The sequence below is a fragment of the Notechis scutatus genome, chromosome 1 (genome assembly GCF_049901735.1).
Source record: "Notechis scutatus isolate UNSWTSFEM ecotype Mainland chromosome 1, rNotScu1.2, whole genome shotgun sequence".
NCBI classification, from domain to species: Eukaryota; Metazoa; Chordata; class Lepidosauria; order Squamata; family Elapidae; genus Notechis; species Notechis scutatus.
In genome coordinates this window covers 44,286,859-44,314,030 of record NC_142009.1, presented here as the reverse complement: position 1 = coordinate 44,314,030, position 27,172 = coordinate 44,286,859, and the positions used below count along the sequence as shown (strand labels likewise).

General features: G+C 39.5%; 2 protein-coding genes across 2 annotated transcripts; one reads left to right on the top strand and one right to left on the bottom strand.

Annotated features, from left to right (window-relative positions):
• Positions 1–366: 366 nt before the first annotated feature.
• LOC113420244 (transmembrane protein 247-like) lies at positions 367–8,843 on the bottom strand. Its single transcript, XM_026680087.2, has 4 exons — positions 8,820–8,843; positions 5,271–5,501; positions 2,208–2,543; positions 367–792 (listed from the first exon to the last, which is right to left on the bottom strand). The coding sequence occupies exons 1-4, from the start codon at positions 8,841–8,843 to the stop codon at positions 565–567; spliced, it is 819 nt and encodes a 272-aa protein (XP_026535872.1). The 3' UTR covers positions 367–564.
• A 3,558-nt stretch (positions 8,844–12,401) lies between these two features.
• TMEM247 (transmembrane protein 247) lies at positions 12,402–26,907 on the top strand. Its single transcript, XM_026680099.2, has 3 exons — positions 12,402–13,433; positions 22,563–22,616; positions 26,725–26,907. The coding sequence occupies exons 1-3, from the start codon at positions 12,423–12,425 to the stop codon at positions 26,905–26,907; spliced, it is 1,248 nt and encodes a 415-aa protein (XP_026535884.2). The 5' UTR covers positions 12,402–12,422.
• The last annotated feature ends 265 nt before the right edge of the window (positions 26,908–27,172 follow it).

Below are 27,172 nucleotides of genomic sequence, written 5' to 3'. Positions count from 1 at the left end.
CACCAATTGTTATGGTGCCACAGGTAGCAAAATGTTTTGGGATATTTATACTAAAGAGTACATCCCTAGCCATTTGATTCCATTCAAATATTTCAGACTGTGGTGCCTTGGATTGGTGTTAACAAACATCTGGAGGACTTTAGATGCCTTTTCTAATTTAGTTTTTCTTCAGTTCCATTCTACTAATGAAAGTGCATTTTATATGGTTGAATTTCATTTGAAATGTAATGTTTAATATCAGATCACCTTGAGTCCCCTTTAAAAATAGTTCTATTTCCAATACTTCTTTCTCAAAGCATCAATGTGCATACACAATATTTTTAAATTCCATGTCAATTTATTAATATTGAAGATTGAATGCTCAGATGGAGGGCAGCTCTTAAAAAGCCTTAAAAGGGGGAGAGGGGAGGGAAAATAACATTCAAGAAAGAGGATACCATCAAATCCTTCAACAGCCAAACCAAAACCTGCATTCATTGTGCACACTAGGAAACTTTAAAGAGTAAGGGCAAAGAGATGAGATACATAAACTTCAGGGAGCCATATTCCTCCTGTTTCTGTTGCTTAGAGTCTGCTGCTGTTCCAAGATTGTTTTTTTCTCTGTTTGTAATCCATGAGAATCTTCAAGAAACCAAGATACAGCAAAATGGCATAGCAGAATATGTGATGCTTTGTAATAAAATAGAAAACCAGCTCCCTTACTGTGTAAATAACATGGATAAAGATGAAGCAGAAAAAAAATAGGGCATACTGGTTCTGGGGCTGGAATAATTCATGGAGTTGTTGTCCAATCTGTAAGTGAAAGGAACAAAACAGAAATAAAGGAACATGATGAAATTGTTAACAGGCCCATGCGTTCGAGGCAAAATTCAAAAAAGTGAGCAACACAATTTGTAAATATTTATATTTCCCTAATGTGTAGCTCACTGTACCTGGGGGTTAAACTACACCTGATATTTGTCATATGTATAAATGAGCATGTTTAGTCTACCCCCTGCAAGGTTCTTTCTCCAAATTGTCTCTTCCACTGGCTGAAATATTCAAGACCTTAAAGATGCCAAAATAATAGACCCAAAGGGTAATCTTCTCAAGATTTCCCCTATGTATTGTTTGCCTGATAAGCTTTGCAGAAAGAAGCCGCATAGAAATACTTTGACTAAACTAAGTAAAAATAGTATACTGCATCATAACAGCATCTCATGCGATCAGACACTGATTGTGGTACTATTTCCCCACTTTCATCTGCAATATTTGCCTACTTTACTTACTTCATCCTTTTAAAAACTAACTTTGCATCCTCTGACCTTTAGAAGGATGCACATCTGCCTCTGTTTGCTTTCTCAAATTGCAAGCAGTAACTTTAATAACCATAAAAATTGCATCAGCTAGCCTTGGGATTTTGGCATCTCAGCCATTCCCCTTCATTGTCTTTGCAGTTCAGTCAGTCCAATGTGATGTCCAAGAGGAAGCACAGAAGAATTAGTGACAGCCAGAGGTGGTATTCAGCAGGTTCTGACCAGTTCTGGAGAACCGGTAGCGGAAATTTTGAGTAGTTTGGAGAACCAGCAAATACCATATCTGACTGGAGATTTTACAGTATCCTTCCTCTGCCAAGCCATACCCAGAGAACTGGTAGTGAAAAAAATTGAATCCCACCACTGGTGACAGCCCTCCTCAGCAGAATTCTTCTGTTCTTTCCAAAGTGGGCCAAAGCAATAGCAAGACAGCCTGTACCAAAGAGAAATCTCCATGGGACCCCCATCAAAAATCAGAAAACACCGGGCTTGCTCCCCTTTTCTTGGTTTTCAAGACCACTTGTTTCTGAAAGTTCATGCTGGAAATTTCTTGAGGCTATCTCTATCATAGAGACTGGAACTGCTTTGATTGTTAATCATTTTTCCTGAGAAATTGCAGAATTCTTTATAGCAGCCTTCCCAAGCTGTGGCTTCCAGTTGTGATGGTTTCAGCACATTTCAAAGACACCAGATGGAGGTAGGAGCATTAAAGAAAGCTCTATAGTTATTAAGATAATAAGCAGTGACAAAAAACATTTGTAAACATAGATTTTAGTATGGAACTAAGCTGTTGAAGATTTTTATACCGGCAACATAACAATGGCTAAGAGTCTATTGGACAAGCCAGTATACAATCTGGTTTTTGTTTTTATTAAAAGGTTTCTTATTTGCTTGCTATGCTTTCCCACTTACTGATTGAGAGGAAGCCTTTTGGTGTAACTGTTCCATTTTTATTTCATGCAGCCGCCGCTTTTCATTATCTTCATGCCTGTATTTTAGCCTAACCATGGCACCATCCAACCTCATCTTCTCCAAGTCAAGATCAGTGGTTGTGATCTGCCTTCTGTTCAGATGACCCATCCTTTCCAAACTGCTGGCCTCACCTAGCCTGGGGTATATTTCTGGTGGCATAGCATTGCCCCCTCTTTGTGTGGTGATTACCATCTGCTCTGCTTGGCTTTTGTTGTCTAAGATTTCTGTCATATCATCAGGAAAGTAGGAAGAACCTGGAGTATCCCTTGCAGCATCCTGAAATTGAAAAGTATGACTTTAGACTTTATGTTTTACCCATAGCGTTCAGCCACAAGAACTAAAGAAAGGATCTGCAAAATTACATCAAGGCCAGTTTCATCCATGTTTTCTTTTTCTCATAAGCTGATCAAACATCTCTGTCAAAAATGCAAGCAGAGCTCATTGGCCTGATTGGATACCTCCAGTGTCTGGGAAAATGTAGCTTTCCAGGCATAGGGAGTCATTTTCAGGCAACTGGAAGCAAAACAAGTTTACTTCAAAACACTTTTTTATTCCATTGCTGCGAGAAGCAGGCGAGGTCTTTTGTATTGAATGGATCTCAGGATTTTTGTTGTCTTAACCCAGCTGGAGAAATAATTGATGCATTGCCTGATCTACTTTTAAAGATGCATCTATCATTAATTACTGTGGGAGTAAATCCCACCTCCTGGAATCTGAGAATTCCTTTTTAAATGGGAAAAAAATAATAGGAAAGTAGTAATATATTATCTCTTTGCGGATGTTTATTATTTGTATTAATTTATAACACCATCATGCATCTTTGTTTGATAGCCTGACTCAGTCTGTTCAGTGAGGGCTTCTATAAAGAAAGGTACGTACTTCATGGCCCCAAAGGTTAACCCTACTTCCTGTTATGAGTACACCTGACATTATATTTATTTAGAAATATGTATGGAGCACCTTGGCTGTTTCAGGTCCTATTTTATGTTAAGGAATAGCATGCAGCATAAGAACCCATCTCACACATGTTGAATGTAAGCTAGTGAAGAGTGTAGGAAAAAGAATATAGGAAAGTGCAAAGGAAGAACTGCCAACAGGTATGCCTTGTTCCCCTTTCTAGATGTATAAGGAAAGCAGACCAAGTCCCTAAAGTACTTCCTAAATGAAGCCTTAGAGATGTCATTATTTTGTTATCTGGGGTAAAAGAAATGCCAACCTGGGGCAGGAGGATCATTAGGAAAGGATAACCTGGGGTGGGATTCTACCAGTTCGCACCTATTCGCTAGAACCGGATGTTAACATTCTAAGCAGTTCGGAGAACCGGTTGTTAGAAGAAATTACTGGCCTAATCCTGTAAGGAAGGCAGGAAGGAAACATTCTGGTGTTGCTTACAGTAACTGCCTCTCCGTTAACCCTTATTACATTCTTGGCAGGATAAGACTTCCTGTCTCAGGAACGTCTCTGGAGTTTTTTCCCCCTCCTTTGCTGGTACTTTGCTTGTGTGGAGTGACCATTCAAAGGTAACAATGGCACTGAAAACAGTGACTTATGACCATTTTTTCACACTTACGACTGTTGCAGCATCCCCCACAGTCATGAGAGGCCAGGCGAGGAGATGCGTGCCTTGATGTGAGTGATCTTGAGTTGGCCACGCCCAGTCACATGACCACCAAGCCATGCCCACCAACCAAGCCACACCCACAGAACCGGTTGTTAAAAAATTTGAATCCCACCCCTGAGGGTAACCCAATGGTTTCAGAGGCCTGGCTGGGAAAGGAGAAGGCAGCTGACTTCTCTTAGTGATGCAGAAGTCAGGCTGGATAGCAGGAAGGCAGTATGGCTGTAGGCTATAGGAATTACATCTCATTGACCAAACACTCCCTCCAGGAGAAGCTGCTACTGCATCCATACTAGATTAAAGTGAAGACAGATGGGGCCCAGGAGCCATGTTTCCAGGTATTTTGTTGAATATGCTCTCACTGGAAGTTGAGCTGGTTATCTAATTTGTTAGCATTTCAGACATTGGTTGAAGCAGTCTTTTTCCAGAGAGCATTTAGGGAATAACTGGAATTGTGTTTGTTTCTAGTTTAATTATTGTCTACACATGATTATACTATTCATGTTTTTATTTTTGTTATATATTTTTTATCTTTTTAGCAACCCTGTAATCCCTTGCATCAGAGTGGAGTTGGGGTGACTCAATGGAGCTGAGCATTTACTGGCCAGATGCCCCTCCTGACACTTACACAGAGTTCACAGCAGATATTTTTCTTTGCGCCCAAGAGAGAAATACCTTCTGCTACCTAGGATCAAACTCACAGCCTCCTGACTATGAGGTGAGAGCTCCATCCCCAGGCCACCATGCCTCTCTTTTATTTTTGTTATATATCTAGGAATTCTTGTGTTGTTCAAAATCAATTAATTAACTGAATCTGATATTTTTCCAAAATAGGAAAAATAGAGTCCCCGTTCCTATGTTTGGGGGACTAGAACACTGTAAAGGTATTACTTCTACACCCTCTACTCTTCTGTACAACAGCCTCTCTTCTTGAGCTGGCCTTGCTGATTTCTGGTTTGGCACTTGTTTGAATTAAACTTCTCATCTTTGGAATTTCACCATCCATGCATAGGTTGCCCAACTAAGAGTAGCTCAGGATTTCTTTCTTGCCATGTTTGCATTTTGACCTTTTAATTACCTTTCTGACTTTCTCATGCCAAAGTTAGGAAATGGATGCCAGATTAGGGGGATAATTAGTAGAAGCAAAACCTACCAAACCACTAGAGGAGATAAGAGAACAGTATGAAGACTCAAAGGATTTCTGGAAGAGAAAGTCTGAAACTCTCTGCCATTCATTCATCCATGGAGTTAATCATCATTACAAATATGTTACACTTTTATGACTGTTTTTACCAGAAGAGATGACCCATTGCCTAATAGTAGGGCAGAATAAAGGGCAAAATGAAGACTTCCCTCATCCATCTGCCACATTCCTTCTCACTTACCATGTTTTCCTTATGTTTTTTGGAATCTTTAATTGGGGTTATCTGCACAGCAAACTCAATTCCTGCCTGCATGTCCTTGAATTCTACATTGCCTCCTTGATAAAAATATTCAGACCCTTCCAGATTGCTAGTATGATCCAGATCTGCTTGAATCTCCTTGTCTGTGTGGTGCACAGACTCTGTCTCAAAGTTGGAGAAATCAGAAGATGAATGGTGTTCTCTGGATATTTCCTGAAAAAGATCAGATATGGTGAGAGAGGACTTGTATATAACCTAATAGAATAACAGGTCTTTATTCTCTTGTTTTGTTAAATCTTCTTCAAGAATGGAAAACTTGGGGTATTCCTATCTGCTTCTTCACTGTCCTATTGGCTTAAGCTTCTGAGAGATTAAATTCTGCAAAAGCACAGATTCTGTACTCTTCTTTTATAGGGATTATCCCTGAATGTGTTTTAATTGCCAAAGTGGGTGCGACAAAAATCATTAACTTTCCCCAACTGTCTGTCCCATTCCCCCGGCCCTGATTAATTAAGACCAGCATGGCCAAGAGACTGTTAACTGGAATTATTCTCAAACTACAGCTATTGAGCATTTGGAAATGCTGCTTTAATTCCTGCCTTAACTGATTGTTTAAAAAGATTTGACTTTTTTTTAAAGGGGCTTGTTGGCTGGAAAGCTAGCAGCTCAGGTTCAGGACCCGAGCACCATGTGACTGAGTGAGCTCCCATCCTTACCCCAGCTCCTGCCAACCTAGCAGTTTGAAAACATACAATGCAAGTAGATAAATAGGTACCACTTCAGTGGGAAGGTAGCAATGCTCTGTGATGTCATGCTGGCCACATGACCATGGGACCATCTTCGGACAGCTCTGGAGATGAGCACTGCTCCTAGAGTTGGCAATGACTAGCAGAGTAAAATCTGCAGGGACTCCTTTACCTTACCTTACCTTCTTCCCATTTCCCACCCCTTAACTACAGAAAAAGGATGTCCTAAAAGGAAAAAGCATCCCATCTTTTGGCCTGCTGTCAGCAGGGCTCTTAGATATGCAGAATTCTCTATGTCAAAACTCTCCAGCCAATTCACATAGTAGACCCATGATTTCTTATTCTGAAGAGCTGAAGAAGCTTCTTGGATGAGAAGCAAAATGTCTTCAAAGAAAAACCAGAAAGTCCAGTTGCCTTTTGAAAAAAAAAAAAAAAACACCTTTGGGACAACCATGACCTGGATGACTGAGAATCTCCATAGACACTAAACTACTGGTTTAATCTTCCCACCAATCTGAATGGGGCATACAAGTTTTCAACCCTGCCTGCCTTGAATTTATGTCAACTTTGCAAATGGGTGTTGTTTGTATAACACAGTGTTTCTTATATTTTATTTAATGATTTGAAATACTCTTTCCACAGGCTTTAACTCAGTGATGTATTAGAATTTCTTACCATCGCAGATCTATTCCCATCAAGAAATGTACGTCTGTCTCTGATTTTAAGGAACAGCCTCTATTCTCCTATTTGCCCCATCTAGAAGACCTAAAAGCAGCTGCCCTGGTTTAATACACGCACTTGGGCGCACACACTCAAACTCAGGCCCCTGATTCCCTCCTAAACTGCCACAGCAGTGATGTCAAAAAAGTTCTACACTGTGATGACAGAATGGTTCTGGTTACCATAACAGTTAAGATAAAGTGTTGCTTAGGAATGAAGTGTAGATTCCAGACAAGCTGTTCACATCTCACCAAAGGAGGTTTTTTTTCATATTATGCTGAGGCAGACTAGAAATTTATCAGCACTCTGTGGTTTGGCCCAATCAATGATGTATTTTAATTCACTGAAATGTTAGTCAGTCACTTTCTTCCACAATCCAGTTGAGGTGTAGGAAAAGGGAATTTTCCAAATATATACACACTGTTCTTTAAATTATGGTGATGTTTTAGAGTTTTTAGATTAACACAGTGTGCTTTTTCCTAATATATTAAATAGTGGCCTATGCATAATGAACTATAGAAATATTTCTATAAAGGCTTTTCTATATAGGTTTTTATGGATAGATTGTTAACTGCCTCATTTCCTCTTCCCGCAAGCATTCTTATCCCCGGTTTGATATCTTCAGTCATTTAGACAGCTTCAGTATTTTCATTTCCTTGTGGTCTTAGAGGAAAAAAAACAACAGAAAATAACATTTTCCTGAGCTTGGAATCCCAGCATTCCTATCCAGCTACCCTTGCTTGTTTCTGAACTATCCTTTCCAATTGTTCCATCAATCAATTATCTTTGCAGTCAGCTAAATAAATAATCTTGTATGCTCCTATTGGGTCCTTGCCTGCAGACACCTTCTCCAGCTGCACATGGATTTAGCATATCCAATCCATACAGCACATGAACACCAACAATGTCCAGCTACCAACAACCACTCCCTTTATTGCTGAATATTTCTGCCCTTATATTTGCCTCAAATGATGTGCCTGCTTTCAAATTCCCTGGGAATTGAAGTCCACAAGTCTTAAAGTTGCCAAGTTTGGAGACCTCTGGTCTATGTGATAGTTTGTGTGGTGTTGGAAGGGGGGGGGGACTTTAACTTTGAAACCTTTTTATAACATCCCATGTGTTTTGCTGTTACCAGAAAAATTACCACATGTGCCTTGGAGAAATCACATTACTGTGCCCAAACCACAGACATAATGAAAGGAGGAAGGAGACTTAAAAACTATCAATGACATTTTTTTTATTATTATTGCTGGTATCAGACTATACAAGAAGGGAAAGAGCACACAGATAATTTTGTACAGATCTGACATTAGGCCTGCTGCATTCTTACTGGGGAGTGGAGTCAACAAAATATCACCCCTTGGATCAGAGCCTTCCTAAACTACTTTTTCTGTTGGGCCATGACATCATGTTCCAGACTGAAAGAGGAATACCTGGTGCTAGCTTCCTATTTTTCTTTTTTTCCAGATTGTATAAAGGCAAGCAGAAACTAATCAGCTGCGTGTATTCAGTCTCAGATTCCCTTTGCCTTTCTTCAAAAGCAAGGTTCTAATTCAAAAACATTTGACTTTCCTTACAACAGTGCTTATTTTCAAATAACAGCTGTCTGTTAAAGAGACTCTCCCTCCCCTTAATACAGGGCTGTCAAACTCCCGGCCCATGGGCCGGATGCATCATGCGCTGGCCATGCCCACACCCAGTTTAGCAAAGGGGAAAAAAAGTCCCGATATGTCATGTGACATCACCATGATGAGTGAGTTTGACACCCCTGCCTAAATAGATATAGTTAAGCCCCTGCAAGTTGCCAGTGGTGCTGTGAGAGCATGAGGGAAGTTGAGCCTGGAACTTGTGACATCATTAAGACAGTTAGCCTGGAATGTAGATTTGAATAATCTGGTTTTGGAAACCAGGACAGTTGAGATCTGACTGAAGGCAAAAGGACAGATTTAATTTAATCTGTAAGCATAGTGTTATCAAGCTACTTATATTTCTAACTCTGGTATCCAGGTTCTCCATGGTAAGATCTAATCCCTTTCCAAAAGTGTTCAAGGCACAATTCACTCACTTTATCCTCACAAGAGTCCTGCATGGTAGATTGGGAAGATAAACTGGGATGGACTTCCCAAAAAGTTTCTCTGAGATTCATTGAGGATATACCAGGGATTACAGTTTCCTCACATACAAAGTTTCTAGCTGGTTTTATTTCTGTTCCTTTGAAAACCAGGTTTAGACAATTCATTTTATTTTATCTTGCTTCCTCTGTTTCCACATCTTCAGTTTCAAGCAAAGTGGATGTTGCCCGAGAAAGCTTTTTCCAAAAGATTAATCTTCCAGCATCCTTTTCTTCCATCCCTCTTCAATTGTTTGATAGACTATAGACTATTTTTTAAATTCTCCCATATCTCCTGTCTTGCAATTTAAATCTTATTGAATCTTGTCCTGCCTTCTTGGGCAGTATAGTAAACCTTTGCCCGCTTTTATCTTTTTTTAAGTTAGTTTTTTTTTTAATCTGCCTCTCATAGGACTATCATATTCATGTAGTGGGAGAGCTTAAATGCCTCAATGATTCTGGGATTAATTGCAGTGGTACATAATCTTCTGTAATTGACAGTTTAGCCTCTAAGGTCAAAAAGTTAAAGCTAAAGGTAATCCATAATAGGAATGAGGGCAGGTGGGATTTTGCAGATCTAAAGAAGGAACTCCAAAATCAAAGTAGGAAGATGACAATGGCAAGCTCCTTTTGCATTGCTGTCAAGAAAACAGTATGGACATGGCTGGAATATTTAGACAAGTTTGGGTGCTAGATTACAAGATTCCCAGGTTAGAATGTACTCCTGTAATTACTGGACAAGAATATCCAATTTTCATAAGTGGGTCTGGAGGTGATGACAAAGGCCAGATCAAAGCTGCAAGGGAGTCCTGTCACTGTGGCGGCAGTTATTAAAAAATACTTTGTTGTACTTTGTCAAACAAAGACATGCTGAATTGGAACATGGAATATACAAACATGATTTGAATTTGTCATTGTCATATGGACCATTCTAAATTGAATGAATTAGGAGTGATTTAACTTAGCTGGACTGGAATTTTGATTACATATCATTCAGGTCATGATAATATATAAAGAAAATTGAGTGGCGATAATACTCAAAGAGGACATCACTTTGTGCTCAGCTATAATTTGCTCAGTAATAGGGTCAGACTTACTCATGCAAATGCATGGATTACTACAAAAGTAAAAATGTAGATAATGTTATTTTTTTGAGCTCAATAATAAATAAAGATGAGCAATGTGCTGGAAGAGTAAAGATAAGATTAATGCTAGGGAGGGAGGATGGTATTTGTAACACAGCAAAAATCAGAGTAATTAAAGCAATGCTATTTGTAATGATAATGTACAGCTATAAAAACTGGACATTATAAAAGTACTGTGTGAGATAAAGAAGATTGAATTATAGATCTGAGGGTGGCTACACTAAGTACAATGGACTGCAAGAGTCCTGACTAAATAAAGGCTAATTGCTTCCTTGAAGTAAAGATCAGCAGGTAGAAACTCATATTCTGAGTATGTTACATGAACAGATAAAAACTAAAAAGATGATAGTGCTTGACAAGGTTGAAGGAAGTCAAAGGAGAGACAGCAAATAAACTGGCTGGGAAGTTTCAAAGAGATTACAAGATGTAACTGGAAAAGCCCCAGCTTATTACTAGAGCCATGTCCAAATGATGAGAATTTACCCATGGTCTCACTAGGAAGAGAGATCAATGGCATCTAACTAAGAAATAAGTTTTTAAATTCATTTTATGGACAAAGAGAGTTGGATTTTATACCACTACCACCCCAACAATATCAAAAAAGATTCAGGCTTTCCTTATTCATTGATATGTAATTTTCCCACATTTCAGGTGCAAAAATCCTCAGGCAGTAGAAAAATACAGAAATCTCTGGCCAGAGATTTTGTCTGGCTTTTTGCCCCACAGAAGTAGTACAATCTATGTTAGCCAAGTATGTTAGACTCATCTTCACACACCCTTAATCGAGTTATGAATATGCCATAATAATGATTTTCTAAAGGCAGCGGTGAATTAATCCTTTGTATTATATAGATGTTTGATGGTTGGCCATGCCCACCTTTTCAAACATTTAGTAAAAATGTTCATAAAATTAGCTCTAGCATATCTGGCCTACAAAAAACAAACAAACCTCCCTATGAATATTTTTAGCATTCTCACTTCTCTACCACTATCTAGTGGAAGTCCAGATTTTTGTAGCCCAGATATAGTAATCCTGTATAACATACTCCAAAAATCCCAACTGCGTTCACTGACATCAAAAGTTTGGGACTCCCTAATAGTAAAGGAAGGAGCTCTGATCTTGGAAGAAATCATATCAGTTGCCAGAATCATCATCTTTTTTCATTTTACTTCAATTCACTTAACTTTCATATGCAATGTTTGCAATCTAGGATTAATTGACCACCTTTGTGATTCCACATCAGTGACCCTATTTGGCAGCTCAGCTTAATTTCTTTCCAGGTCAACTTTGCAAATCAAAATAATGCAAATCTATTTTTCAGCTGAAGTTCTAGAGCTCCATGGAGCTTTGGAGTGGGATATTCTCCCATGGCAGAAGCTCTCACCTCTCATCTCCCTCCCCTCAAATAGCCATGGTTTCCTGATGCCAAATGTGATCATTCACTATTCTTTTAAATTGTGAACAGAGTGATAATGATATGCTTGCTTTCCTTCATTTCAATGGCTATGGCATATTTTAGCAAACTTCATTCATTCATTCATTCATTCAATCATGTTAATTAATTAACATATACACCACCCATCTTACCTAAATGATTTTCAGCAGTTTTTATAGCCAATCATTTAAAAATAATGATTCCAGAGTGAGAACTGTGGTATTGTAAGACACTTTTCATGTATTTCCATGGACCATCCATAAGACACACTTCCAGATGTGAGGGTTTTGGCGATTAGAGACTGGTTGTAGTGGGGACAAATGAGCCAGTCTGAAAGGATTTCTGAAAGTTTGGAAACTGAAAACAGTGCTGTCGGAAGAGAACTACATTTTTTAAAAATATTCATGGACACTCATCTTAGTGAAACTATATATTTTTTTCAGTCTATGGATCTTCTCTATCCTTTCACTCAGTTGACCTTTACTGATACCATTCTTCATCTCTGCCATCGTCTTTTATATCTTTTCTCCATTTGCATAGAAAATATATGGTGCAAATTGAGTGGTCTACATAGCTTGTTTGTATACATCTGCTTTTTCATGGTCTCTCCACACTTTCAGCGATGTGTTTCTACAGTGGCATTGATGAGAACTGGATATTTTTCATTTGTTCAGAAAAGAATCAGTTTGGCCTGGGACATAAAACCACTTGAATGTGTATTGCAAGGGAAGAGAAATCTTTCCTTTCATATGTTACTCAACTATAATTTCCAATGTCTGTTACCACAACTAGTGCTCTCTGGAGTTACTAGAAACATCTGGAGGACCACAGGTTCTCCACCTCAGATATAGAGAGAAACACCAAGATATAATGTTAATTAGGCCATCTTGGAAATGTATGCATGATGCCTCCCTCCCCTTCTTATGTTTTAGGAGGTCAGTGAAGATATGCCAGTGTGTCCTGCCAACCTCTCTGTTATGACTGATCGTCTGGCTAATGGAGATCAACAAATGCTCTTAGAGACCCTGAAGCAGATAGAAATCGTAAACAGTCCTTTGCCATTAGAGGCAGTTGTCAAAAAGGAGAAAAATGTCCACAAAGATGTTAAGTATGATTACGCTGAGGAGCAGGAACAACGAAAAGCCAGGCACACGCAAACCCATGAAACTGACAGCGAAATAGAGAGGATGCGGTTGGAGTTTGAGCTGACCATACTGAAGCGGCAGCATGAGGAGAATGACAGGCAACGGCTGCATGAGGAAAAGATGGAGCACATACGCCAGGGATCTCCCTCAAGGAGTGGTGCTCATGTGGAAGAGGAGCAGTTTGTGGGTAAGCTGGACCCCATTACAGAAATTGAACTGGAGAAGTTGCGCATGGAGTTTGAACTGGCCAAACTGAAGCACATCTCTGAGGAGAATGAGAAGCAACGACAACATGAGCAAAAACTATATGAAGAGAAAGAGAAACAGAGGCAGCATGAAGAGAAGATGGAGCAAATGCGCCAGAGGCAAGGAAACCTCCATATAGTGAGCCAGAAAGTATCTGGGTGCAGCCCAGCAGAAGCCACAACTGAAACAGCTTCTGTGGCCTTTACTGAGATGGGTAAGATGAGGATAGAGCTCCAGCTGGCTTTGGAGGTATATAGGCCAGAGATGAAAGAAAAGAAGGTCTCAGGTGAGCAAAATGGGCATCAAGAGACCCCAAAATGTGAACAGCAATTAGAGACCACCTCAGAGGTAAAAAAAGCCAATATGCCCCCAGAGCAACGGAATGATGGGGTGACTGAACACCTGGGCCTGCAGGTGCCACGCATTGTGGTCAATGGGGCTGAGTCACAATGGTCCAGCAGCAGACTGGACTTGGCCATCGAGACAGAGCTGGAAAAGAGGCGGATGGAGTTTGAACTAACGAGGCTGAGATATGAGCATGAAGAGAATGAACGTCAGCGCCAGCATGAGCAGAAAATGGAGCAGTTGCGTCAGCAAGTATCACCCAAGGATATAGCATAAGATATACAGGGTGTAGGTAAGAAAAAGATGCCCATATTTTCCCCTCTTTACTTGAGGATCCATGTACTCTGACCAAGAGGAGGATGGCGAATGATAAATAGTACAATTTTCCAATGTGGATGCTAGGATTAGTAGTCCAAGTGCCATTTGTTTTGAAAGGAAACCCCACTAGGCGTTTGTTAACTATACAATGCTCTCTTCTAAATAACAGTTAACTACTATTGCATGTTAAGAAACTATCTTTGGGACAAGCATAAATCGAAGCTAATTCAGAGCTTGGGAATGGATGCAAGAATATACAGGTAGTCCATTCAGTCCACATCCATTCTGAAGTTCTGGAGGCCACAAAGATATAGGTAATCCTTGACTTACAACAGTTCATTTGGTGGCCATATGAAGTTACAATGGCACTGAAAACAGTGATTTATGACCGCTTTTCACAGTTATGACCATTGTAGCATAATCATGTGATCAAAATTCAAACGCTTGGCAACTGATTAATATTTATATGGTGGTTGCATGTCCCAGGGTCATGTGACCTTCTGGCAAGCAAAATCAATGGGGAAGCCAGATTCATTTAACAACTGTGTGTCAACTCATAAAACATTTTGTACATATGTTTTATACTTGTCAACAGAAAGGAAGGGGCAGTTTCAAAGAGCAGGCTGCAGTGTGGAATCGAAAGTACACTCCATTCATACTTTCTTCAGAGACTGATTAGATGACTGAAGCTTTTGCCATGCAAAAATCTAATTGGAGAGCATGATTGATGACTCTTGGCTATGGACATTTTTCGTTGGATGATACACCCAGAGAGGTGGAGGGGGGAAGCAGGATCAAGGGTGACAGTGAATTATGTGCCTCAGAGTTGGTTACCCCCCAGGCTAATGCTGGAATGTTAATTTCTAATAAATCCTTTTTAGTTTTGGGAGTGTGGCTCGAGGCTCATGATTTAATTGGAGTAACAGCAGGGATCCTGACACTGTGTTACTAACTTAACAACTGCAGTGATTCACTTAACAACTGCAACAAGAAAAGGTTAGGCAAATCTCACACTTAACAAATATCTCACTTAGCTATATTGTGGTCATAAGTCAAGGACTACGTGTACTTTCTATTAACTTAGCTGGAGCATTATAAATCTAAATCAATAATCAGCAGGAACTCAATAACATTAGAGTAGCATTGTAAACCCTAGGTCACAAAATGGGAATTTTAGCCACACATACACTTCACAGCTGCTTGTTGGGTTTGAGTCAATGGGGGCTTTTCTCTTGAATTACTTTACGAAATGGGTTGAATTTATGTGTACCTATCTGTACAACCTAATGCATTCATTCTTTTTCATCCCTACAGTGTGAATGTGAATGAGGAGTCCATGTAATTATTGCCGTACACCTTCGATTAAGAGGCTGTGTTATCAATGGCTGAGATCACTGTTCTGTATGACTATAATCCTTCACTTTTAATTGCCCAGGAGCATATTATACTTTATTGGATTACTCTGCTATCTGTGCATTGTGTTTTTCTTCATTAAATAAGTATTATACAGTGTTTTTCCTGTGATGTTTCCCTGCTCAAACTTGTTTTTAGAAGTTTTATGGGGAATCAACTAATTTTGTGGAACTGCATACATCAAACTGTAATTCAGGTTCTCTGGAACAATGTTATGAGTCCAGAAATGCCATAATGAAAGAATAGGTTTCCTGTAATGTAATATTTGTGTTGCATCTAGCTGCTAAAACATCTTCTTTTTAACCTATTCCATCTGGGTATCATCCTGTTCGTTCTAGTAGTCATAATCAGTAGATTTTAAATGTCTATGGGGATTCTCAATCATGGTTGTCCCAAAGGTGCTTTTTAAAGAGGCAACTGGACTTTCTGTTTTTTCTTTGAGGACATTTTGCTTGTCATCCAAGAAGTTTCCATTCCCCACCATCCAGTCAGAGTTGAAGAAGCTTCTTGGATGAGAAGCTAAATGTCTTCAAAGAAAAACCAGAAAGTCCAGTTGCCTTTTGAAAAAGCACCTTTGGAACAGTAGATTTTAAAGGCTGCACTGATCTTTAAAATACCATAACCAACCACAGGCATTAAGGTGCTCTGTGAGAAATATTGCTATGGATGACTCATGATCAATTGTTTGATTCTTCTGGGTTACAAGAGATAGATGAGGGGCGAGGGAGGGAAGGGGAGGGGGAGGGAGGAAAGAGGAGAGAGAGAGAGAGAGAGAGAGGGAGGGAGGGAGAGAGAGAGAGAGAGAGAGAGAGAGAGAGAGAGAGAGAGAGAGAGAGAGAGAAAATGAATGTTTTCCAGACTTTTTGTGGTGAGACAGTAGTACAGGGGTCTCAAACACAATTTACCTGGGGGCCGCTGGAGGCAGAGGCTGGGTGAGGCTGGGCCGCATAAGGGATTCCACTTGGCGTCGCTCTTGTTCCACGTTTCATAGAAGTGTTTAGCCTACTAGCGACGCATGGAGAACGTCTCGACGCGTGACGTCATTTCCGCTTCTACTTGTCACAACAGCGCGGTGGATGACGAACAGCAGTCGCCTTTCTCTGCGTTTGATCGTGGCATTTGTTGGTGGTAGAAAGTACCGGAATGGCGACCGCAAAAAAAGGCGACTGCTACCGAACTGTTTGTCATCCGCCACACTGTTGTTACAAGCGTAGTGTGCATGAAGTCGGTGTAGCTTAGCCTAGCACCGAATGTCAGCCACGACGAGGAACGGCGGGCGGGACTTCCTTCAGAGGTCAATTCCCCCTGCAGGCCACACTAATATTATACTTTCATATCACGGTGGGGGCCACAGGATATCGTCCTGTGGGCTGCAATTGGCCCGCAGGCCACGAGAATGAGACCTCTGCAGTAGTATGACTTGACATGCATAGATTAAGACCTCATCTTTGACCATCCTAGTGTTGTTACTGCTAGGAGAAATGTGACTGTATGCATTAATCAACTGTAGAAACAAAGAATTAGTGCCAGTCAGCTGCTAAAAAGACTGGAGCTTTTTCCTCCCTAATCTCCCTTAGTGAGTTTCAACTATCCCTGTGTGGAAGTAGAACAAGATGGCTGCATAAAATTATCTTGTCCTGCTCTCCTCCCTTCTAACACACAAGATTATTTTATTTATCAAGAGCTTGCCTTCTTTTGTTCTATCATTTATCTCCTCATCTGTGAAGTGAAATCAGTTTCTTCTAGGTTATAAATCAGCTATCTTAATGAGAAATGAACTGTGTGTTGTGATATCCAGCGGCAACTTTCAATTTAATAGTCTTCTTGCAGCATTCAAGATCTGCAGTCATTGTTCGGAGAACTGAAAGGCAAAGATTTGAAAGAAAAGCCTAGGGCATTACTAATAGCACAATGGCAAGTGACCCTGTACTTCTAACATGCTAAGCATGTGCAACAATGAAACAAAAATGGAATCAAAGTACATGGGAAACACTGCCTCCTGTTGGCTATTTGTGGTGTTCGGTTGTTTTTTTGGATGCAATATTTTAAATTCATGGGAAATCGTGTTAAATCACCTCACCCACACTTGTTTTTGAATAAAAGCCATTTTGTACAGGACTGCAAACTTTTGTCAAGAGAGCAACTGGTTTAGTAAAAATCTGTTTTATTTAAAACTGCCATTAGATAAAAAGTTAAAACCCTGCTTACAAAAATACATTTCGTCATGAGATGGACAGTCATAGATTATGCTGACTACCGGTCATGTACATGCAACATTTTCTAGAGAAAAGAAAAAAAACAGTTGCATCCCAACTATATTGATGTACAATCAGTGAATTGGAAAAGTTCTGCACATAGGCACCTCCTTTTCTGTGAAATATTGAAAATCCATCTGGTTCAGTGGTGGGATTCAAAAAATTTTACTACTGGTTCTGTGGCCGTGGCTTGGTGGGTGTGGCAGAAATATCCAGTCAGAGGTGGCATTTGCCGGTTCTCCGAACTACTCAAAATTTCTGTTACCGGTTCTCCAAACCTGGTCAGGACCTGCTGAATGCCACCTCTGATCTGGTTGCTTGTGGTGCTTCAACCATGAGGTGGAGTGGTGGTGGAGCTGCCCCATGTGCCCCCGCACCAGCTTACCTCAGGGCTCCCACAGCCAGGCCATCCACGTAATGACACCTGCCTTGTGGCAGCAGCACCAACGGCCATTTGTAGCAGGAGCCCAAGTGGCCACTAGCTCACTTCTGCTTGCTCGCAACCACAACGGAGCAGAGGTTGAGCAGCCTGCAGGTGTCAGGGCGTGAGTGGCCTGGCTGCAGGGGCCCTGAGGTAAGCTGGTGCGAGGCCTGCCTTGCAGTACTGGTACTAGTGCACCACATGACCTCTTGCCCTGCTGTCAGCAAGCAGAAGTGGGTGTCCCATACATGGAAAAGAAATAAGACACCCCCCAAAATAAGGCTTAGTGCTTATTTTGTAATTGGTACAATGATATATTCTGTGATTTATAGTACATAAATGAATATTGGAGGGCCAGTGTGATGCAGTATTTTAAAGCTAGAAAACCAGGAAATAGCCAGCTAGCTGACTTGGGCCAACCACCCTCTGCCTTAAAAAGAAGGCCAGGACAAATCATTTCTGAAATGATCTGTCTGAGCAGTCACCAGGTATCAAAACTGACACAAAGGCATGAAAAAGAGGACAAGACAAGACAGAAAGTGGCCATCCCTCCAATAGCAATGCATTTCTAGGCTAACAACTTCTGTTCTAATTAACTGATAACTTAATTTTCATCAGCAACTACGGCTAGGTGAAAGTATCCTGCTCTGTAATGTACTTCTCAGCAGCTCAGAGACAACCTCCTACCAACTCCCCTCATCCCATTAAAACAAGATATCATCACTGTTGGCCAGGCTTCGTCCCTCGCGCAGGAGATCTCTGCTCACTTTAAAAATGATTCAGAAAATGTATTATGGATTTTAGCCACAAACAGCCCCTCTCTGCTATTTAGCATACTATTAAGGACCAAGGCAAGCCTGACATTAAAAAGAAAGGGAGAGAGGGGATTACAAAGTTTCCTTAGTTCAAGAAGAGGACTCCCTAAAGCAAAACAAAATTTTTTTTAAACTTCACAAAGTTGCTTAAAAACATCCAGTTTGCATAAACGAATAGCAAAGAGGCACCATGCTTGTCCAAGGGCTTTGGTGCTGCACCACACTATTTTTCAAGGTCCTGCCTACATCCCCTCCTACATTGGGATCTGGATCAGTATTCTGCCCAGTTAGGGTTATAAATCAGAAAGAATTTATTCTTCCTCATATGCTCATCTGCATATGAAGATGAAGAAGTCAATGAGGTGGCATAACTATAAGGGTTGCATGGGAGAGGACAGAGAGTGGCAGAAGGAGATTATGGATGAGTAGCTAAATTTAGCCATGCAGAACTCAGAATTTCCATTAAATTGAATCAGGTCCACAGTGTACCTAGCTCGGTTGCAACATGTGTCCTTTTAATGCAATGGTAGAAAATAGTTCATGTCCTGGTTTCTGCTACCAAACATAGTTTAGTTCAATCTTATCTGAGCTGCTGCTTTCAGATATACAGTATGTTACTGCAGCTCTCATAACCTTTGTAGGGATTGCAATGCTAGGTGACAATGAAATAATTTATTCATTCAGAGCCCTCCAGTTGTGCTGGAGATCGCATTTTCCACAATTCATGAACTTGGAGACCAAGTTGAGAAGACTGAAATAGTCTAACAACTCTAGATTGTGTTAAATTGTGAAATGATACAGTACTTCATTTAATGCCACTCAGGTGAATAGCCATCTCTGATGATTGGCTGGCCCAATTCACCTACAACATAATTTGAATAAACCATAGTTGGTTGGGCTCACAGAACATGCTAAATCATAAACTATGGCTTACAAATCACACTGGCTAGATGTACACAACTTGTTAACAGAGTAAATTATATTTTAGTATGTTTTGTGAATTCCTTCACTATATTTCTATCTGAAGTGCTTGCAGTTTAGTGATAAGGCATCTTACTCCACTGCTAAGTTGAAGGTGAAATCTCCCACTTTGAGTCAGCAGAGGACTGGCAAGAAACTTGTAATTGCTGATTCCTGTTTTTTAATCTCTGTGTGGCTTGTGTTTGGAGCAATTGTATCCTCTGATATTTTCCAAGGTAACAGATGAAAAACACCTAGCAGATGTTATAATACACATAAGACTGCCATTCTTGAACAATATCAAAACATGAGGGAAATTTTTTATACTAGTATAGGTAAGAATTGATCTGTCACTCTCACAGGATACAGACAAGATGAAGGCAATGTCATGGGGATGGAGCAGGAAAATAAATGTTGTCAGGACAGGTTTTTCTATTATTAGATGAAAGTTTGAAAAAGCCCATAGCAAGTAGCCTGGAATATGAAATTGTTTTCCTAATAGACTTCACCCTACCGGCAGAAACCTAGGGAAGAATATAATGTGATTATTTTGATCTTATTCAAAAGTGGCAGCATAATGCCTTTTTTTTCCAGAAAGTTGTTTTTTACTTTTGATTATAGTTAATATCACCCTGATTAACTAATAATAATAATAGCCAGTCACCTTAACATCACACCAACCTAACAAGGTAAACCTGTCATCTACCATACAAAGTATTCCTCCATTGAGCTCTGGACCAGTTGTAACAATAGGAAGGCGAAACATCACAGTGTAGAATCTGTGACATCAGCTTAACCGTTGGATCTTTAAACTTGGCTTTCCTGTGAATATATTGCCAGAGACAACAGTTATAGAAGTACATGATGGAAAATTGAAAACTAGTGGGATTGAAGGCAGCTTGTTGCATCTTCCAGCCTTTATATTCTTACTTCCTGCTGCCTTGCACCTAAATTCATCATGGTAAGGTTTATACTTGTTCTTGAATAATAGAGAGTGAGACCTTTCCTTCTAATGCAAACAGTGGGCCTAAGATCCTAAATCCAGATTGGGATTCCAGGAGGAACAAAGTGTTACACTCTTGTTCTTCATGCAAGGACTCGGATTCATATTACAGCTAGTTTCATTGACATTACAGCTAATTACATTGATGGGGACGCTTCCAAACTCACAGTTTTAACATCAAGAGAATAAAAAACCCAGCAGTGAAGAAAGATCAGTCAACTCAGTAGGTCTCTTTAAATAAATGGATGTTCCCGGAGGGAACAAAGGGATCAGATCAACATTTCATCATCTGAGCTACACCACTGAGAATATCCTTTCTTGTGTACTCAGTAAACATACATCTGATGTTAAGAATAACCTGTTCCTAAAAAAAAAAATTACAAAAAAAATGTATACATGTTTTGACTACACTGAAATTCAAAAAAATAACTGAGGCAAATATATATAAACTACCAATTTACATAATGGCATTGTTTTCTTGAATCAGTTTTTGCTTATCTAAAGGAAAATTAAATAACTTATTAATATTCCATTTATAACTAATAGCAAAATGTTATGTGCTTAAATCATTCTTCACTGAAAAACAACACAGAATTCCCAAATTCTGTGAAGGGTTCAAAATTAATTGATATATAGCTTTATAAACAATATCAACTTGTTTTAGAAAGAACTTCACAATTCAGAAGCTGAGATTGTCATATACACTTATGGAATAACCATTTTCATGATAATGCAGATTTTTTTCAGTTATAATTCTACCAATTTTCATATTGTTTTTCTTCTTTTAATCGTTAACTACCTAGCTGAGGTAGTCCTCATCTTACGACCACAAAGGAGTACAAAATTTCTGTTGCTGAGGAATTTAAGTTAATTTTGCCCATTTTATGACCTTTTTGCCAGTTGTTAATGAATTACTAGTTATTAAGGTAGTTGACATGGTTGTTAAGTGAATGTGCCTTCTGCATTGATTTTGCTTGTCAGAAGATGCAAAAGTCAGTCACGTGACACTGCACATGACACTCCAACCATCATGAGTCAGTTGGCAAGCATCTGAATTTTGATCATGTGACTATGGGGATACTGCAATGGTCTTAAGTATGAATAACGGTTGTGCTGGTTAGACAGTATATAGAGTGTGCTGGTTAAACAGTATATAGTTAGTTTGGGAATGGGAGCTGTCCCCTTAAGGGAATGCTTCATGGGAAATGTAGTTAATGCCTCTTGGGAGATGTAGTTCATGTGATGTGATGTGGTCACATCTGTAATCCTGATTGATCACTGAATTGACCTCTAGTTGGGCTGGGGGGAGTTTTGGTCATTCTTACCTGGACCCCAGCATTGTGCTGGAGTCTTCCCTTGCTGTATCATTATGGGATGAAGATAACTATCTTTTCACACTATGAAAATGACAATGGACATTAGATGAATCTCAGCATAACTGTGAGTTATACCTTGAGGATGCCTGATATAATCCAATAAAGAAACTTTGTATGGAAGCCTTTGTAATGTTTATCTGCCTGTCTCTATATTCAGCCAGAAAATTAGAGACTTGATAACGGTGATAAGTCACTTTTTTCAGTGCAGTTGTAACTTTGAACAGTCACTAATGAACTCTTGTAACTTGAGGACTACTTGTATATGGTTTTGAAAATGATTTTCCTTTTCTTGCTTACACTAATTTATATTTATTTTTTACAATAATAATTGGTATTCAAATTATTATAAAACAATTGCCAAATCACACTAACTATACCAAAACTTTATTTTTGGCTTTATTTTCTAATTATTCAGAGTGTTGTTTTCATGTTGCTTTATATAGCTAGTCCATTAAACATCCCCTACATCCACATCTTATGCTAGGAGGACAACCCTGAAAATGTATCTTCGGCGGCTGACAATGCAACTGAGCAAACAACAGGTCCTGATGATTTGACTGATCCACCTGGTACACCTAATGATGTGACTGATCCAGTGGACATTGGAGATGAAGACGCACTCATGAGGACAAAGCCACAGCTGGGGCTGAGCAATCTGCACTCTGGCTTAGCCAACAGAGAGGGTGAAATGGATGCATGGGTTCAAAAGGAACAATCAAATTCCAAGCAGGTCAGTAACTTGGCAGCCCAGCTGGAGAAAATGCGCCTTGATATGGAACTCACCATGACCAGATACCGTTATGAAGATAAGGAGAAGCAGCGACAACATGAGGAGAAAATGGAGGAAATGAGGTTGCAGGCACCATCAGGACAGGTGAGGTTGGCAGATAGAAAGAAATTCTAAGAAGATCAATAGAAATGGAAATTGCTCCACTGTTTTAGATTTAGAAACTGCCATTTATTGTTATGGATTTCTTCAACAATCCTTCTTTCACTTCTAGTAATCTAGGAATCATAGATCAAGGGCTCTTTAGAGAGCTACTATCATAGTTAACTGCCATAACTATTGTGAAACTGATTGACAGCCCATATTTTGCAAAAGACTGGATCTCCTTTGTTAAGAACATATTAATGCTAAAGATATTAAAATACAATTGGGTTGTTGAGTTTCCTCATAATAAGCAGGAATAGCAATAGGAAAGTAGAACTGATCAAGAAAAACATTAGGGGCAAATTACCTACTACTGCTAGTATTTCACTTTTTCTTTCCAATTAGGAACTCAGGTCAAAGAGCTCAGGCAGTGTAGATTTGGCCATATCATTTGCTTTGCTGCTGCACCGTGGGAAGTGGGGCAAGCAATACCACCTTGTCATGTCATCAAGCGAACCCCTAATGAACCCCCTCATTTGCACAGGGTATTATTTTGCTTGTATCAAGTGCCTACCATTTTTGCTGCCTATTGTTGCATAATACATTTAGCCTTTTCACTTATTATCATTCTCTAATTACTAAGAAAATACATGTCTCCTACTGGATAATGAGCAAGTGTTGAAATGTACCATGTTGGCTAAGAATGATTGGGAAATATTAAGTGGCCCTTTGTGACCAAACAACACATGTTAGTCTCAAGAAAGTCCTGAACCCATTGCCTGGGGCAAGGAAGATCTGAATGTGGATTAACAAATTGAGATTAAGTTCAAAAAGAAGAAGAAATAAAACAATCTTGGTTAATCCACTGACATGTTTCCACTTGCTTTGAAAAATCAGCGTTGCAATTTAGAGATACCCCTGGCTACTCAATGCAGGTATGTTTTTGCCCAGCTTGGCAGTTGTATTGTTTTCTCAGGGATGATTGATCTAGCTGCACCTGATAAATATCAACTTTCTGGTCTCTTCAATGTGCTTTTGATGGAGCTGCTCCTGAGAAATCTTTTGAAAATATAACTGGAACAAAATTTGTCATCAAAGTTGCTCTCAAGTGTGTAGTGGGTGTCATGTATTACAATTATATGGTGCAAAACTGTCCAATTTGTTTTTGTGCTAAATTCAAGACAGTGGCATCCATAGCAGATCATGATGTGAGCAAAAATAATGACAGGCGAATTACTTATGTACTTGATCCTAGTGTCTGGCCCAGATGCATATGTCATGAGATTTTGGTGAAGAGGGCATGCTTGGTTTGTCCTTTATCCCCTTGACCTTCTCTATCAATCCCAATAAATGTAGGTGTGGAACAAAATGACCTGACCTTTATTTAAATTCTTTATAACCTCATTAACAATGTCAGGGAAGCCTCTAAGATAAAAATCCAAAGTCATGTTCAGTTGAAAGAGAAGAGTAGCTGAATAAAGATATAGACTGCAGGATCCAATCTGAGATGGTTACCAGGACCAGAGGGTTGTTCTTCCAAGCTTTCACATCCTGGAGCATGAGAAGTTCCCAGAGGTTAGGCTCCAGCATGAGTCCAAAAGCTTGGAAGAATGAACCTCTGGTTCTTGTAACTGATCATATTGGATTCTGCAACATTATCCTGGGACACATATATTTACCTTCATTCGCAAAAGATCTGGACTTTTTGAGACAAGAGGATGGATAATTCCATTTCCTATTACACATAAAAAATACTGGCTAATGTGACTGTGAAATTTTTAGTACTGAGCATGGTACAATGCCTTTGTGCATTTGAAAGAAGCTTACCGACTTAGAGGTTGGGTAGACTATTCAGTACACCCTTCCCTTCCAACATTTTAAAGCCATCATCTAGCATCTGCTGCAGTGGTGGGATTCAAAGATTTTTACCACTGGTAAAATGGCTTGGCGGGCGCACTTTGCGTGCGTGCACACACTTTGCATGCGCACACGCACCAAACGTGCACTTTGTGCAGGCACAGAGGCATTTGCGCAGGCACAAAGGCGTTCCAACTCACATCCTGCAAGCCTGCACACTCTCCCTGTTGCTTCAGCAGCTGCTGCGCTTCAAAAGCAGGGAATAAAGGTGAGTATGGGAGCCCAGGCGGTGGAGAGAACTTGATTGGTCTCCACTGCTCATTACTTCTACCGGCTCTGCAGAACCAGGCCAAACCGGTAGAACACCACCACTGATCTGCTGGATGTATAATTGCTTTACTTTGCCTAATGCTAAATGCAGCCCTATCAAATGAAACAGCAGTGGTATAAACCAGTGGTGGGATTCAATTTTTTTTTACTTACCGGTTCTGTGGGCATGGTTCTGTGGGTGTGGCATGGGAAGTTTACTGTAAAATCTCCAGTCAGAGGTGGTATTTGCCGGTTCTCCAAATTACTCAAAATTTCCACTACCGGTTCTCCAGAACTGGTCAGAACCGGCTGAACACCACTTCTGGTATACACATGTTGAAGTACATAAAAAGAGAATTAAAGATTCTTAATTATGACTGAGTAGTTCTGCAGCAAAGTTTAGAAACATAGGAGCCATTAAGATAATGGAGTCACCTGAATGACTAACATACTGTGTGTATGGTATAAACACATTCATCTTCTGCCCTTTACAACCAACAAGCAAATAGTTACAAAACTAATCATCCCCAAAGTCAACTGCAGAATTTAGTCTATTCATGTGTCAATTTAAAAAGTCTTCCATTATCAGCTTCTTAATGTAATTAAACAATTATGGAATACTTCTCTGATTTTAAAAATATTCCGAGAATTGAATTTGAAAGTCATATTAAAATGATACTACACAGGCATAAATAATTATGACATTCATGGCTTACTTCCTAAGAGAACTTGACTTGCACTCCATCTTTGGAAATGATATCCTGAATGGAGTTGATGTTAGGATTGTACTGTTAAGAACATTAAAGAAAGGAAAGCTACTATCCTCATCATTTCCCTGAAGTGATTTATTTATCTCAGGGAGCCTTGCTGAAATATGCAGGAAAGACCACTTTCCTAAAAGCCAGAACTGGTGGGACCACAAAATAGACAAAGTAATACAAGGCAAAGTGACTAAAGTGCTCTGGGACTTTAGAATTCAAATAGGCAAGCACCTGCCACATAACACCCCAGACATAACAATTGTTGATAAGAAAGACAAAAAAGGTCTAGATAATGGACTTTGTAGCACCCGGAGACAACAGAAGGGAAAAGAAAAGATTGAATAAAATCACAAGACATCATTTGCTTGCAGGCAAGAACTGGTGAGACCATAAAACAGAGCAAGTCATACAAAATGAAGAAGCTAAATTGTTCTGGGACTTTAGAATTCAGACAGACAGGCACCTGCTGCATAATATTCCAGATTTAACAATTGTAAATAAGAAAGAGAGAAAAAAGTCTGGATAGTGGATATGACAGGACCTGGAGACTGCACAATAGAATAAAGAACTAGAGAAAATCACAAAACATAAAGACATGGAAATAGAACGATTGTGGCAGAAGCAAGCAAAGGTATTGTACCTTGGTACAATCTCAAAACAACTGGAGCACCATTTGAACACCATTGGCATTGACAAAATCACCATTAGTCAATTGCAAACAGCAGCTTCACTCAGAACAGCTTCTATCCTGTGACTATATTAACACCTTCAAGCATCCACATCTCCCTATCCCGGGTCCTTGAAAAGGACTCAATAGGTAGACAAAAATGCCAAATCCAGTCTGAACATCTGGCTGACTGTGCGACAAACCATAATAAATTAATTGCACTGAATTTAATGAGATTTATTTTCTGAATAAGATAGAACTGTGGTATCAGTTCCATGGAACAAACACAGAAACTAAAATTATAAATCATAATTATATAAATTTCATCCAGAAGAAACCCCATATTCTGTTCTTCAGCTTAATGTGAAGAGGCAATTTGAATCATACAACTTAAGTATTTTATAACAGAAATAATGTGCTTGCAAAGAAGGCCAAAAAAGTACCTTTGTTCTTTGCATTTTCAGTGACTGATAGGATAAGAAATGTAATTGGAATGTTTTCTTTCTTCTTTCCACAGGTTTCAGGAGGTGGCCATCATTTCCTCTTACCACATGACCCGCTTACCTTATTCTTATACTGCTTCATCTTCATACACCTCATCTATATAGCAAAAGAGCTTATCTTCTTCTTTTTTAAGAAGCACGGGATGTTTGCCATTGGTGCTGTCCTAATATTTGCAATTAAGATATTCTGGAATTAGAGCCTTTGACCTGTGAGGCTCTCTTTTCATAAGACCCTGACAACAGCCATGCTCTGCATCTGAGCACTTCATAGACTTAATTGAATGAAACCTTCTTATCTCCTATATTTGATGTATAGAAACTGGAAGCCCTTTCCTGCAAGAGCTTTGTCAGCTCTATACAGTACATGTATATTCATATCTACTTTGTGCAACACAATAAAGCACACAACTTAAAAAAAATGACAAATATACCATTGAGTTTGAATAAATTATTTTCATAACT